The 16814-nt window shown below is 41.2% G+C and overlaps 1 protein-coding gene across 10 annotated transcripts in view; it reads right to left on the bottom strand.

Moving 5' to 3' along the window:
• The window catches only part of MYO9A (myosin IXA), a 168766-nt gene that overhangs the window by 60108 nt on the left and 91844 nt on the right, over window positions 1-16814 (bottom strand). For 8 of the 10 annotated variants that reach the window (XM_053271838.1, XM_053271840.1, XM_053271841.1 and 5 more), the window contains 4 exons: window positions 16238-16433; window positions 6113-6220; window positions 830-905; window positions 525-668 (listed from right to left, as the gene is read on the bottom strand). In XM_053271838.1, coding sequence (XP_053127813.1) covers window positions 525-668; window positions 830-905; window positions 6113-6220; window positions 16238-16433 — 524 coding nt within the window. The remainder of the gene's footprint in view (window positions 1-524; window positions 669-829; window positions 906-6112; window positions 6221-16237; window positions 16434-16814) is intronic. The other 2 variants (XM_053271845.1, XM_053271846.1) reach the window with 1 other exon arrangement.

Here is a 16814-nt window from a genome sequence, read left to right as displayed (position 1 = left end):
TCTGTGTGTTTTTACCTGTTGTATTGTTTTTATGCTTGTATTTTATAGATTTTTAATTTGGTTTGTTTTTATATTTTTAAGCTTAATATTTTTATTGTCTTTTTATTGTATGTTTTAACTTTTGTAAACCGCCTTGGGGTTGTCTTAACGAAAGGTGGTATATAAATGCAACAATAAATATCTCATTGTCCAGTTTACAGTTTCCTGAGTTTTCTATTATTCAGCATCATTCTTTAATGTTTAAAATGCATCTCGTGACCTCTGCAGGGCACAAGGGCTACTACTGTTTTACTGATTCACTATTCTCCACTTGTGTTTGTAGCAAACAATAAATGTAAGATGATTTAATAATTCTGGTAAGATACACCTTGTCTCCTTCATGTCTTCAAATGGGCAAACCTGTAGCCCTCGGGTGACAGTTACTATGTGCAACAGGGTCTCTCTCTGTTAATATGGTCTCAGTCCCACAATTCTTGCAAACTCTACAATTCACTTTTAGAACAATGACAAAAACATGCACTAACATGAGAATGCCATGGGCTCTCTCTAGGAGCTTGCTGTTAGTCGAATTCACAAATATCCCATCTTTGTCAAGGAAACTGCCATGGCTGGAGAGTCTGTTTGGCCGGATACCCATCCTGCTATTCCAGCCAACTCCATATGTATCCCTGCAATGTGAGAAACAAGAATACTTATTTTATTTACTTTGGCAAGGAGTGGAAAGAAAATGCCAGATTAGGAAAAGAAAAGAAAACCAACCAAACCAGTCATACTTCAACATGTAGAGAGCTCTTTCTTCAGCAAGTTCACTTGTTACAATCTGACTCACCGTTGGCTTTTCTCATTGATAGTGTTCACTCCCTGCAGATCTGAAAGGGGTGTTCTTGGACGTTTCCGGGCAATACCTGCAGCAGCAGATCAACAAACATTTTAATGTTCTGCTTTGCATGAAAAATTCACTGCATCAAATGAAGGGGGTGGAAATAAGACCAAACTGCAACATGTGCATGCTGGGAATAAATAAAAAGGGCTGAAAAGGATGAGCCAGAGCTGGTAAAATGATATGATATAGTTGACTTATGCTTTTAAGTAAGGAAACTATATCCTAGACAATTGGTTTGCCACATAATCTATTTGCAATCCTACATACAAGCCAGATTATAAATTATTTAGAGTACACACATATTTCTATTTCCAGGAAATACAAAGTGGGGAAATTGTCAGTCAAGCTTGCCTAGCATTAAAAGCACAAACATCTACTGTCAAAACAGAGGATGAATTAAGAGACATTCCCAATAAGATAATTATCCGTAAACATTTTTTCCTTATTGTGAGTCAGCTGCTTCTTTCCTTCTTGCAAAAATGAATACCTTGAAAAATGCAGACCATGCAAGCAAAGTGAGTGCTACAGATTACTGCAAGGTGGATGCTAATAGAAGCAGGTATTTCTGAAGTCATCTTGACAATATGTATAAACAGTGCTAGCACCTACACCTAAGAACCGGGCAGTCAGGAGCACCAGGAGCATTTGCTCTGGCCATTTTTGTTCAAAGCCCAGCTGGTGAAGCTTAGTTTTACCAAGAAAAGGCAATCCTATAGAAAATATATGTCTTACTTATTCCAGTTTAAGAGCTTCTGCCTCTCAGGCAGAGACAACCAAGTCCAGCACGTATTTTCAAAAATACTAGTTTGCATGCTTTAGGACTGAAAATTGAGCTCTGGTATCTGAAGATGCGTGAATAAGGGTGCATACACTACAATCTTAATATTGACTGAATAGGTAAGCTGATTTCTTCTTCTCAGGAAATTCTGGGAATGGGGGTGGGAGGCTAGGGATCCCTAGCAGATCATTTTGGTGTAGTGCAGAAGTTAAGACTAACCTATGAATCATGAAACCCTGACTCAAATATCTCTCTTACCAAGAATTCCCTAGGTGGTCTAGAGAGCCACTCTCTCTTTCAGATTCAGTCCACTATCTGCAACATGGGAATACTGACCTACCTTGCAAGATTGTTATAAAGACGAACGTGATAACATATAAAACAGGCTGAACACTCTAAATAAGCTATATAAGTGTTCAGTATCTTAACCAAACTATAATTCCCTGGTACCTACGTAGATAAACACTATGTATTTCACAACTTTCTTGCATTACGTAAGAAAATCAAAGCTAGTCTAATAATACTATAAAAGAGGAATATCTAATCATCTGGTGTGAATATGACACAAAGTTGTGAGTATCACAGAAATCAGATATACAAAGTAATTAACTGGCCTGATTACTGTCATGACTTATCCCTGTAGCTGGGAAGCACTAAAAATTAAGGCACAGAGTTCTATAATGGCAGAATAAACTTACATATTGTTATGTATTTCTGGGGAAGTACTCCTTTTCAGAACATTAATTCTGTATATGTGAATTAGATTACTTCTCTTGGTACATTTAATCTATAATGAACAATGCAGTTCCTGCATAATGGGGACCTGTGTTGAAAACTAAGGGCTCATTAAAAAACTCAGCAGTCATGGGATAAGAGGTCCTCTTGTGATCAGTTACTGATTAAATATACAAGATACAGAGGGTATGAATTAACCAACATGCTTATCAATGGCAGCAAGCAAGCAACTGGATCTCCTGCTCAGGATTCCCAAGCTACTGGGACCTGTGCTATTCTTATTAACTTATTCATAACTGAATTGAAATCAGTGTGAATAGTGAGGTAACCAAGTTTGCAGACACCATCAAATTATTTAGGATGGCAAAATCCTAAGTAACCAACAGCCATTACAAAAAATCCTAAGCAGACTGACCAGACAACTGTTTGTCAAGTGGTAACTTATCAAAATGTATGTGTAACCACTTGGCAAGTACTATTATGTTAAGCAGTTAGAAAAATCTTATCTTACTTCTTCATCTAACCAAAAATCCATGGAAGAAAGGGAGTGGTAAGATTACCCTCACCACTAGGTGGGACAATACAGATGACCAGTTTATCAAATCGTTACAAATACAAGATGGTAGGTTACCACCTGGTAGAAAAAAAGTGCTCACCTTGCTAAGAGCTCCAAGGAAGGATGAAAGGGCAACAAAATGGCACATGACAGCCAGCATTATAATACCTTAATCTATGGTGCACCTTAGGCCTGTGCACCATGAGGAATGTTGGATCAATGCCAATCTGATAACAATTTGGAGGGAAAAATGCTATGGCCTCCCCAACACTACTGTTATTATAACACTATTGTTAATACCATACTATTGGTAATGGACTGGCATTGACTCAATAGTTTACTGGTAATGCTATCAGAATGCCCCCCACTTTCCATTTAGATTTTAAAGAGATGTACTGCTCCTGCACCAGGCCACCACCTCCCCAATGCTGCCATTGGCCATTGTCTGCTTTGGCCCTCCTGCAAACCCAATGGCTGCTGTTTGCAGCGGTGCTCCTACGCTGGCCCCGTTGCTGCCAGTGGCCTGATAGCCACTCTGCTGGGTCTCCATGGGAGGCCTCCAGCGCTGGCCCTGTTACTGCTGCCACTAATCACTGCTTCCCTGGGCCTGCTGCGATGCATCCATGCACCTTCTGGGCATTCCCAAAAAGGCAAGCACCAAATATGCCATGTACCTCTTTAAAATGGCCTTTCCCCCACTCCACTGCATTTGTGCACAGAATAGCCCTTGGTACCCCTGAAGCAGTTACACTGTAGTCCTGCAGTTCCAGGAGAGCAGGATCCACAGCAGCAGTAGGCCTGAGTGAGTAGCAATCAGCAGCAACGGCAGGGCCAGCATCGAAGGCCTCTGGTGGCAGCCACAGGCATGGTCCTGAAGACTGCCAGCAGCTGGGTGGAGGAACAGAGTGACCAATGGCTCGTGGCAGAAATGGGGCAGTGGTGGCGGCAGGAAGTTGTTTTAAAACTTTAAATGTAAAGTGGGTGGAGAGTGTTTTCCAATAAGCATATCAGAAATAGGTTTCATTCTGGAACCGACAGGAGGAGGTTCTGAGTTTGGACTCTCGGGGGCCTTCTCCTCTCAATTCTGGAATTGCTGCCAATAATACCAATATGGGAATTATCAGCCCAATATGCTTATCATATCCGAATGCACAAGCCTAGTGGAACTATATCTGAAATACTGTGTGCAGTTCTAGTCACTTCAGAAACAATATAATAGAACTGGAGATTGCAACACCCTCCATATAAATAGGGCTAAAGTGCTTGAAGTTTCTTAAGTTAAGAAAGAGACAAATAAAGGTTTATAAAACTATGCATGATGTGGAGAAAATTTCTCCCTCTCCCAACACTAGAACTCCAAGTCCCTCAACAAAACTGATTAGCAGCAGATTCAGGACAGACAATGCTTAATTAACTTATGGATTTCATTACTATAAGATGCGGTGATCACTATTAGCTTAGGTTTTTTAAAAGACAGATTAATTTGAGGACAGATCTAATCAACTATTAACTATCAATCATGATGGCTAATGGAGCCTCCAGAGGTAGCCTTTCTCTGAACAGATGCCAAGGACAAAATAAGGTTGTTCACCATCAAATCCTGCTCGTGAGCTTCTCTTAGGTTTCTGAATGGCTGCTGCTAGGAGCACTTTTATCTGTGAGACAGAGTCTAGATGGACCACATTGGACTAAGTGGACCTTTGGCCTGATCCTGCAGAGCTATTCTTATGCTGCTCCATCCAGATCCGACTTTGGAACAAATTATTATGAAGTTTGCCAATTAATTCTGTATTAGATATTCTTGAACTCAAACACACCATGTGAAACAGAAAGGAAAACAGATTTATGCAACTTCTCTTTCAACTGCACAGTTGTTCAGGTTCCAAAATCAAATCAATCCTTATAAGTCAACACTTACCATCCATATTCCCCTCAGATAATCACCCCTTACTTTTGTGGGTGATGGTACTCCAGAAGATGTTCAAAGTATACACAAGAGAGATGTACTTCCTTTATTAAGATTAGCAGCAATATAACACTTTTATGGTACACATGAAGGTCTATGAGGTACAAGTCCTAATTCTGCCACGAGACTCCAAAATGTTAAACACTTATTAAAATGCTAAAGTGTCACTCTTCAAATAGTCAAACTTTGGGAATGTTTGGAATCTCTTGTCTGAATGCACCTGATCATTAAAAATGAAATGGTTACCAGATATGCAAAGCTGTTTAATAAGCAAGCTAGCATCATGGCACCCTTCAATAGGCTCTCCATGTAGTTATAACACTGAAACACCATGTGCTATTCTTTATGGCAGAGGGTGTTATGTTTCATGCTGCTGGACCCCTCTCTTCCCGCAACAGGAATCCAGCCATAATTAGTAACAAAGGCAAACGGGCCTGGTTTTCATGCAGGACTAGTTCATTATGTAACAAACAGAAGTGAGGAGAAGGAAATGGAGACCAAGAGCATATCTGTTATCACCTGTGGTGAAGGAAGTCATCTGAGCTCACAACAGTTCGTATTGGTTGCATTTAAGTCTTGGAGAAGACTCCTGCAACTCTTCCAAGAGAATGTGAAAGTGTGTGTCTTTTTAAATGCATATATAGATGCTACGAAACAAAAGGGCTAAAATTTGTTCAAATTATTTGTTCAAAAAAATTGTTCAAAAAAAATCCTAGCTATAACTAAATGCTCATTAAACCCTCCCCCAATAGAATATCCCTCTAAAAGCTGCTGATATTCAAAAGCTTTTAACCTCCATCAGTGATATTTAGAAGATCAATCAGTAAAAACTTTCATAAAATGGCCCAAAACCTTAGTCATGACTCATATGGGATAGGCCTTCATGATTCAAGGCAAATAATATTCAGAGCATCCATTTCAAGCCTCTAGTCCCCACCTATCTCATCTAGAAATTTCCCAGTAGAAGGGCACTAAAATATTATAAATATATTTTAAGTGGTCTAAACCACATGGCTCTGTGGTTGCCAGGAGTCGACACAGACTCGACAGCACAACTTTACTTTACATTCAAGATGACTTCAGGGTCTGCATTAGAAGATTCTGAGCATGGTTGTCCACTCAGAATGCTCCTGGTTTCCATTTCCTGCTTGTGTGAGTGTCATGTCAGAGAGATGGTGGGATTTGGCGCCTTACTGTACTTCTCCTCCTTGCATCTTTGCAGGATCTCTAAGCTCCTCTGATGAACTGGGTGATGGAGAAAGCTAAAACTATCCACACTTTTCAAAACCGCATCATCATGCCCTTGGGAAGCAAAACAAAAACATGGAGAGAAGAGAAAGATTACATAAGCAGAAACCAAGGAAGAGTCAAGAACAGTGAGGACAACTGACCTGTTGACACAGAAATTATTCACAAGGCACATCTGCTTTCTGCTGATGAATGAGAAGTGCTATTTCTAACAATTCTGATGAGTGAACTAAACAAGATGGGCTAATCTTTTCCTGGAGTATATTGAGACAAGGCTTTGGGTCTTGAATTGATCTTCAAGTGTGGAAATTATTATATCTTATCTGGCCCACCTTTTTAACATAAGCTAGAGTCAACACAGGAACAGCACCTCAAATTATATTGTATGGCTGTGATATTTGCATCACCGTATTTCATGGCATGCACACATACCAAGCATGCACACACATATCACCTTTCTATGCTTTAAAAATTGGTCTTTATTTACACAAACACTAATTTATAATCTGAACACAATTACTGAATATATTTCAAATGCTGTATAAGCAATGTCCTTTGATCCTAATTGGGAGAGGCCATGCTGTCATTAGGTGCTGTTACCGGGTTAGGAGAGTTTCAGAAAAAAATGTAGAACAGGAAATCAAAATAAGGTGGTGTGCTCTTATATAAGAATGGCTTAAAACAGATGACCACGTCTTAAGTAATTTGGATTACTAGTTTTATTCCCTCCGCCGCAGGCTTTCATGAATTATAGCCAATGGGCATAGAACTCTGCACTAGAAACACTAAACTTGGGTACATTATGCAAGTTAGGACAGTTTAAGCTTCTGACTTGCTTCTGGATGGCCACATCTTAATTTTTTTGCCATTTCTTTGCTTTCAAGTTGTCGCTGAATGTTCAAGCAACAACTTGAAAGTAAAGAAATGGCAAAAAAACCCAAAACAAAAACGTGGCCACCCAGAAGAAAGTCAGGCGCTTAAACTGTCCTAACTTGCATAATGTAACCAAATGTAATGTTGAACTGAACTTACTTACTAGTGTTGAACTGAACTGAACTTACTTTCAAGTGCCATTAATGATTCTTGATTTGGGGCATTAATGAAGTTCCTAACAGCACAATCTAAACTAGAAACTATGAAGGCAAACGGAATTTTAAAATGGTTTAATTCTCCCCTAATTGGATTCTGGTCTCAAATCACAGACCTAAATGGTCTGGGTTCCAGGTCACTCTACTGAGGGTGACCTGGGAAAGGGTCTTTTGAGCGATGGCACCAAAATTCTCCCTCGCTGAGCAAGTTCATTCTGCTCCGTTGGCAAAGGCTGCATTTACCCTTAGGTCTTTGGGACCCTCTGAATTTGAAGGAATGCTTGTTTAATTCCAGCTTCTATTTGATGTGTTTAGTTTTATTGTTTTAACAGGTGTTGAATTTTAAAACTGTGAGCCACCTAAGATCTTTTTTAGTTCCAAAGGTGATATATACATAATTTTAAGAGAACTTTCAAGTCTGATTCAGAGCAGCTAACACAATATAAAGACTGGCTATTTACATGGCAAAAGAAATTCTCATCTAGGGACCAGGGTAGGGAAGATATCCTGCAGAGCACATGGTCACTATGGTATTGGTGCTGGACAACAGGGCTCCTTTGGTAACAGATTTATGTTGTGTGCAATAAGCAAAGCAAGTACTGGTTGAAAGGCTGGCTTTTACTAAACAGGTGTCAAGATAGTTACAATCCAGCTCTGGATAGATCACATCAAAATCACTATTGAGCAGCTTTTTGTACAGTTATCCTGTGTGCTTTCTGGGCAATCTACCTGAACATCATTGTAATTTCTAGTCTTCAGAATGGCTGTTGCTGCTGCTACTACACATTCTAGCATATTTCTCTCACCACCCCGCCCCACCCGGGCCTGGCAAACACTGGACAACTAAATGCAACACATAAAACAGCCTAAACTAGAAAGAGACATCCTACACGTGAGCTGTTTAGTTTTGTGACTTGTTCCTGACACAAGCGCTTAGGGTGTAGTATATTCATTAAAATTTATACCTGTGTAATGCCACACCACAGGATTTTGGACTGACATTGCAAAGGCAACAGAATGGTGCAGATGTTAAGGATCAAGGTTTCTTCCCTAGACCTCAAATTCTTTTCAAATCCCTTTGAAAATATTTAAAAGGCAGGGTTTGCATTCTTAATGCCTTGACAGTTCCCCTTGAGTCTGCTTCATTTTGATGTGTGAAAGCCTAATCAGATTTTAGTACAGGTTGCTGATCTTCCCTCACTAAAAGCTGAATTAGAGGGGAAAAGGTGGGGGCGGGGGATACCTTCAGCTATTTGAATAAAGCTTGCCAGTATAAAGGGAAAGGTGCACTATATCATATACTGTACTAAGACAGGAGAAGAAAGGCACAACAAATTGCAGACAGTTGCATCTGTTTAACTCAACGAAGCTCTCAGATGCAAAGTAAGTTATACTTTAAGAACAAAAGTGCAAAAGCTTCAAGACGACATTGCAAATCAATTACATTTTTAAGCCAAAGCTATTTAAGCAAGGAAGACTTTTCACAACTATTCAACACCATTGGCACAGAAAGAACAAAAAAAAAGTTATTTAACAAACTCGACATAGGCATGAGATATTCCTCACTTGTACCATAAATGTAATTCAGAGAGGAGGAGAGGAGAACTAAAAGATTTATCAGACACTCTTTCAGTGTTTTTTGACTGGTCATAAGATGATCTTTCACATATTTATAAATAAATGCTATCAGATAGACAACTTTTGTAAGGAAAATCAAATAAATAGTATATGACTGAACAAATGTACATGCTGTGGAATGATCATCATATCAGAAATCCAGCCATTATCAGATGCAAGCCATTAAAAAAGCCCCACCATTCCACTTTTCAGTGCCCTTAGATACAATTCCAGCAGCAACTACAGAAAACATAAATAGAAGGGCCCACAGCTCAACCATATTCATCAAATTGTTGCCACTGGCTAGTATAATTGGGACTGTTCAGAAATCTCTTAGCAGTGGGTGGGAATCGCTTCCAATTTTTAAAAGGTGATGCATTGTGCTGCTTCTAGCAAAAAGCAGCTTTGGGAGATGGCAATTTTCAAGGGAGAAAGCCGCAAGAGGTTGCGCTTCATCCTTCTCCTACCCCACAGTTTTTCTGCTGCAACTTCCCCAACTACTTTCCTCATTCGTTTGCTTTTAGACAAATTTATTGATTGATAAGTCTATCAATGGCTTAATTAAAAAAAACCATTTTTAACAGGAAAAAAAAGATAAATCTTCAATATGCAAGTGTGGCAAGCATAAACAAACATTTTTCATTTTAAATGACTGAAACATGGAATATGAAATAATACCCCCTGAACTAACACCTTGCCAATTACCAGTTAAAAGATATAAATATGACCAACAATAGATATATATAAGTGATGAGGATGAGCGGACCAGGACTTGCTACTAGTCTCGATGGCTACAGGCTTAGAGCCAGGACATCAGTTGCAGGGGAGCAACAGCAGGAGAGAGGCCTTGCTTTCATCTCCTGCTTGTGGGCTTCCCAGAGATATCTTGTGGGCTACTGTGGGATGTTGCCGTAGATGGGCCTTCGGCTTGAGCCAGCAAACTTCTTATGTTCACCCTTGCAAACATATGAGTGAAAACATAGTGGTGGCAGGGGGGTTGCAGAGGAAAAAGCAGAAGAAGAATTAAGTCCAGCTCCTGCTAAGTCCTGCTAAAAACTATCCTTGTCCAAAGTTATTTCCCCTTAGGAACAGCCATTTTCTGAATTTAATTATGTGCTTTTCTAGTTCAGGAGAGATCACAATCCGGTAAACGCTATATGTGTGGTAAAAATGGTAGCTGGCAACTGAAAACAAGCATCTTTCAGGCTAGATTTATTCCAAGAACAGAATGTTCATCTACCTTCATGATAACCAAAAGAGAAAAGTCTGTTTTCTGTAGTTATATCTTATTTATGTCCAAGAATCAAATATTTAGACAGTTACAATATTCAGATAACTCAAATTAAAATTAAAACAACTGGTTAATGCATATAGAAAGCCTTGGCTGCCCTAATCTTAATTTGACCCTGATCTTAACTAAGAAGTAAATTGCTCTGGCCAGTTGTGAATAGGAATGTGCACGAAACATGATTTGGATGCCGAATCGCAGCACATCCCTTTAACACAGTGGGGTTACACATTCCCTTTAACATGGAGGAGGGCTGGTCCATACCTGCTCCTCTGCCGATCACTGCCACTTCCTTAATCCCCCCCACCCCAGGTATCATCGCGTGCCAGTGGCGCTCTCCCTCAGCTGCCCCTGCACGACACTGGCATGCAAATGGCCTCCATGCATGCACAGTGGCTGTTTGTGTAGAAAGGCCTTTCAGAAATCGCTTATAGTCAGGGTGTAAGAAAAAGTGATTTAGATCCCCAACTGGGGTGCAAAGCAGATAAGGCTGACATATGTACTTTAATGGAGCAGTTGGATAGACTGGTTTGTTTGATAGGAGTAGAGAAGGACTTGAAATACAGATCCTGTGGGTAGGTCAAAGCCTTTGGACTCTGCATATATTGAAAATCCTTTCCATTTGCAGCTGTAATTGTGCCTAGTGGAGGCCTTCCTTTCATGAAGGAGAATATTATCTAGAAGTTCAGCCTCCAAACAGTCATATTCAGGATTCTAGGCTGTGGTGAAGGACCTTCCCTTCATTCTGAGGGAGGAGGTCTGGTCAGTGCTTGAGACAACAGTGAAACCCTTGAGACAAACGGAACTGGAGAGGAAACCAGGTTTGTCTCGGCCACCAAGGGGTGAGTAGAATGCATTTTGTCTTGTGGAGCAGTATTTTGCCTAAGACCTTGGGAAGGGTGGAAAGACATAGAACAGACTGCGTATCCACGGAATCTGAAAAGTGTCTCCAAGAGACCCCATTTCCACTGCAGCTCTGGAGCAAAAGAGCAGGCATTCTTTGTTTTGTTGTGTAGCGAACAGGTGCACTTGGGGGAAAGCCCACTGTTGGAAGACAAGTGGTGAGGACATCTTCGTGCAGTTCCCATTCATGTTGGCAAGCAGTTTCGGTTTCTCTGCTGAGAATGTCTGCTAAGATGTTGTCAGCACTCTTGTGTGGAGAGCTAATGTGGTGGTGAATGCACCAATCCTATAGTTGAATGGTGAGACTTAAGAGGGATTTGGAAACTGCACCCCCAATGGTTTATGTATGCAACAGCAGTGGTGTTGTCCAGCAATACCTGAACCATCTTGCTTGACAAGAGAGGAATGAATGACTTTAGAGCCAGGACTGCTAGAAGCTCTAAGAAATGGATATATAGAGATGCCTGCCAATAGTTCCAAGGGCCCTGTGCATGCAGGCCTGCAAAGTAAGCACCCCAGCCTTTCAGAGACATGTCTGTAGTGACGGATGTCATAGGTGGTTGGAATGGAAGACCCATGCTGAGATTTCCTGACAGCGTCCACCAGAGGAGAAAGTCCAACACATGCCATGGTATCATAAATTGCAGGTATTGGTCTTCTATGTTTGCTCTGAATACAGACAGGAGCCACAGTTGAACGTGCCGCATGAATAGCCTGGCATAGTTCACTTCTGATGTGTAGGAAGCCATCAAGCCCAAAAGGCTCTGTATGGTCTGTGTATTGGGTTGGAAAGCAAGGAGTGAACAAAGTTTCATACTGCCAACCAACATTCTTCCAGTAGGAAAGCATCCATATCAAGAACGGTCCCTATGTAAGAAAGTTGGATTTCTTCCTATTGACTTGGATGCCTGGGGTGTCCAACAGAGAGAAGACCTGGCTGATATGATCCAACAGCAGGTCTTGGTCGTATGAGGTGATCAGCCAATTGTCCAAATAAAGGAAGATTGATATTCCTCGAGTTTGCAGATGGGCAATAATTTCACTCAAACAATACGTAAGGAGATATGGAAAGGCCGAAAGGAAGGATGGCATATTGAAAAACTTGGTCCCCCACAGTAAAACATGGATAGATGTGTCCTGTGATGGGGATGGATAGCAACATGAAAATAAGCATCCTTGAAGTCTAGAGTGGCGAGCCACTCCTCCTTGGATATAATAGGAAGGAGCTGCTATAAAGTCAGCATCCAAAATTTCCTGGTGTATATGAATTCATTCAGGGAACGTAGGTCCAGGATTGGATGCAGGCTGCCAGCCGTTTTTGGGACTTGAAAGTATTGGGAGTAGAACCCAGCCCATTGGATTTCTGGTGAAACTGGTTCCATCGCTCCTTTGGATAAGAGCTCCTGCACCTTCGCTAAAAGAATAGGCATTGCAGGAGTATGTTTTATTCCAAGGAAGCGGGGGGAGAGAAACTATGGCTTAACCGGTGGATACAATACTTAGCACCCAGGCCCCAGATGTGGTAAGATGCCAGGGTATTAAGTAGGGGGCGAGCTAGATACAGAAAGGAGTGGTGCCAATGGGCAAGGCGATCAAGGAGTCAAAAGTTCTGCTTTGAGACATCAGGGCCTCTGGGCTTCAGGTTTTGTTTTTGGTGCTGTGGAAACGAGCACCTTTGAGACTGCTGAAAGAGCTGACAGTAGACTTTATGGACTAACCTGTTGAAAGGGATCTTAACCCTGTCAGGTCTGCGATTGCACTGAGAATAGATATAGGGCAAAGCAGAAGGAAAGGTCCTGACCGTAAATCTGGACTTTTTCATGTGCTCCATGGGGTCATCAGTTTCTGCATTGAGAAGGCCCTCATCATCGATCTTCTACTCTATCCCGCATATCTTGTTGGAGGGATGAAGAATGAAGCCAGGCATGTCAACGCAGAGAGACGGCACTTGCTAGTGTTTGGGATTCAGTCTTGGTAAGATGTTTAGCCCTACTTAAGGATTGATGGGTTATGTCAGCAGACTTAGAGAGAAGGTCTTTGAATTGAGTTTGTAGAGGTGTGTGAGCATTTGGCATAAAAGACATTAAGCTTTTCCATTCAGAATAATGGAACTTGGCCATACAGGCCATATAGTTAGCTGTTTTCATGCATAGGGAGGAAGAGGAATAGATTTTGCACCCAATAGAACCCAACTTCCTGCCCTCATCAACTGGAGCTGAATGTTTACAGCCAGATTTACTTGACACTGCACAATCCACCACCAATGGGTTAGATAGGGGATGCTTGAACAGAAACTTACAATCCTCTTCTTGTACCCTATAAACATTTCCCCGGCATTTTCAAGTAGAACTGGAAGAAGGAGGAGATACCCAAGCAGACTTAAATTAACCAAGACTGGGAGCATAGGTAAGGCTGCATGAAGTGATGAAGAGGCAGACATCATACAATCATAAACAGGATCACTAACTGTTGGAGCAGGCAACTTGAGTTCCAGGCCTAGGACCTTGGCCATTTAAGAGATCTGGATCCTATAGGACTCAGTCTTCTCAGTAGGTGAGTCAGAAGGGTTGTTGGGCATATTGTCATCAGGTGAAGTGCCTGATGGGAGTTTCGGTGACAGTGGAATCATCATCTGACTCAAGTGGAAGCATAAACCTTGTCTGAGTGATGTTTCTCAGGGACAGAGGAAATGCTGTGAGGAGTTGAAGGAACATCAGGTTGTGCAGACAGAAAAGGAGTTTGAGTCTGAGAAGGAGATTGAATAGTAGGTTGCGATGGTGGAGGTGGAGGTAGAGGAGCCGCCAAAGGGCGTTTGAAGGGAGAAGAGCCAGTAGGGATCTGTCCCTGAGAAGAAGAGGTGTATCTCAACTTCTTTAATTTTAAAGTCTAAACTTTTCATAATCGTAGGGAAGAGAAGGTGAACGTGCATACACTGGATCTCTAAACCTCTCCATTCTTCTAATATAACCAGGGTCAAGGGCCCTGGGTGAGCTTCAACAGTCGACCTTCCTACAGTAAGGAGAATAAGTAGGCAAAGAAAAACTGTGTGATTCCTTCCAAGGTTGAGATGGTAAATGGGAAGAAGATCAAGCAGATGTGATCTTTACGGGAGATGCAGACAGTGCCTTAGGTATCTTTGGGATACTGGCATCAGACTCATCCTCGATATCATGAAGTGAAAAGCCTCTGAAAGTTCATCCAAACAGTGTAGTGAATGGTGAGTCTAGAATGGAATGAAAGTCTCGACACTGTGACATTGAGAGGAAACCTGTACCCAAAACTGTTGATGCCAGGGCTGAAGACGAAGGTTGTGGAGCTTTGAGTACACTGAGAATGGAGGAGACCAGCACTGGATTCGGATGCACAGAAGGATGAACCTCTGAAACCAAGGTCAGTGTTGGAACAACGGACAATGTTGATATTGAAAATGGAGTTGGCAGGAGACTCTAGGTCGATGGGGGAGCAGACAAAACTCTTCCAACTACTTCTGGAGAAGACGAAGACGAATGTAGAAACTGGACAGCAGGAGCTGACAGTACTGACAGTGGTAGTGGATGCAATGATATAGCAAACGCCAATGATGGATGTGGACTGACAACCATTGATGTCAAAATCGAGGCTGGTCAGGGCAGAAATGGAGTGCGTCAGACCCAAAGAGAAAGAGGCTGGCTTGGTATATGTCACAGACTTTGAGAGTGGTGTTGATTATTGTACTATTTCTGGCACTTAGGAAGCAGTGAAGAGTCGCCCTTTTTATGCTTATGTTTCTTGTGGTGCTTGTGATAGGATTCCTTAGAGAGATCTTGTGGTTTCTTAAAAGTACCAGAGGAAGACTTGTACTGAGGCTTGGAAGCTGTATGCTGGTTCAACAGCATTGATATTGACGGCATCAGGGTCGGAGGGCAGTCTAGTACAGGGCAGCCTGCAAGCACAATTCCTGGTTTCTTCTTGTCTGTTTCGAGAAAGACAGACAAATTTCACAAGACCAAATTTATGTGATCCTTTCTGAGGCAAAGGAGACAAAAGTCATGCCTATCAGAAGACGGTAAGGTCCTGTGACAGGAGGGATATCCTTTAAAGGTTTTTGTTTGTTTTAGAGTACAGTAGACTGAAGGGTAGACAAAATCCAAGACATGAGGCAAAGTGAAATAAAAAAACAATGCAGAAGTTCAAAAAGCTAAATAATCAACTGAATATATCTTTAGTTTTCCAGGAAACAGGACGATGAAGGAGCGAATTCCTGAGGTAGCATACACAGTGCCAGATGGAAAGGAACGGAGGGCAAGAGCACTCTGGCACCAAGAATGTTAAGTGCGCTCTGTACATCAAGGGCATGGCTTCAGAGTGTTTCAAGGAGCTAGTGAATCCTTCTGTGGGAGCAACCGTGCAAGCACAGAGCCCATTCTGTGAATGATACTGCCCCACCACAGAGATCAGTGACTTCACACAGAACAGAGTTCTCTCCTAGCTCATGTCTTGATTTGAGTATTCTTGGTGCCAAGGATGCTTCTAGGCTCACTGTACATTGCAGGGGAAGACATCTGTATCACTGCAATTCACAAAGACTTCATTCCAGAAAGAAAGTGTAGAACATTCCACCTATTGAAGGAACTCTTGTGTACAGAAATGTTCTGCTAGCCAGACTTTCAATATATGTTGATGAACTAAAGCTTTCATTTAGTTTGCAATCTCCTGTTTCACATAAAGGTAAACTACAGCTTCAAGCTGATTAACGTGTAGTGAGTTATGGTCTATATATCAATATTTCCTATGGTTAAAAATGCTCTGCATTCAAAGTTTGCAAAAGAAAAAAGATTTTAAAAATCTGTAGTCTTCCCACCATGCACACCTGATGCATTTCAAAAACTTAATGCATATTCCACAAACCTCCAAAAGAATGAATACTGCAAAGAGCAAGTTACTATACCTCTAAATTAATTAATCCTAAACTATTCAGAACTGTATCATGACACTTATCTTTAATATGCCACAAACTTTGGAAAATATTTTTAAAAGGTGTATATGCAAGTATATAAACACACTTTTTTATATTCAGTGGGGAAAATCAAAGTAGAGGATATCCAAAAGATGTATCACATGGACACATATGTGCAAGACTCAGGAGGAAGAACAAAATTATATATGAAAGCAGAGTTACAGCTGTAAGATACCTACCGGTTTTCTTCTCAATGTACCTCCTTCCTGCTTCCCTAAATGTAACCACAGCTCTGAAGAAAGCTCTGAGGACTGCCCAGCGGAACACAGCCACAGGATCAATCCCTATCATTCCACAGATAAAGGCACTCTTGCTGCTTCTTAGGAGAGCAACTATGTCTGGTCTCATATGATCTGTATTTTTCTCCCGAAAATCCTAAGGGGAAAGAAAGGGAGAAGCCAGTGTACTGAATTATTATTATTATTTATTTATTATTATTTATTCAATGTCTATACTGCCCATCTAAAAATGGCTCAGGGTCGTTTACACAGAGAAATAACAAACAAATAAGATGGAACCCTGTCCCCAAAGGACTCACAATCTAAAAAGAAACATAAGATGGACACCAGCAACAGTCACTGGAGGTATTGTGCTGGGGGTGGATAGGGCCAGTTACTATCCCCCTGCTAAATAAAGAGAATCACCACATTAAAAGGTGTCTCTTTGAATGTCCTCACCATTTTCGTTACTACTACCCTTCCTATTTATGCCTTTTCTTTGTTCTGATTCCAAAGACCATTAATTCAACTTCAATGA

This window comes from Hemicordylus capensis, chromosome 10, assembly GCF_027244095.1.
Source record: "Hemicordylus capensis ecotype Gifberg chromosome 10, rHemCap1.1.pri, whole genome shotgun sequence".
NCBI lineage: Eukaryota > Metazoa > Chordata > Lepidosauria > Squamata > Cordylidae > Hemicordylus > Hemicordylus capensis.
Note: the sequence above shows the minus strand (reverse complement) of the source record. Positions and strands in the feature narration are given on the sequence as shown.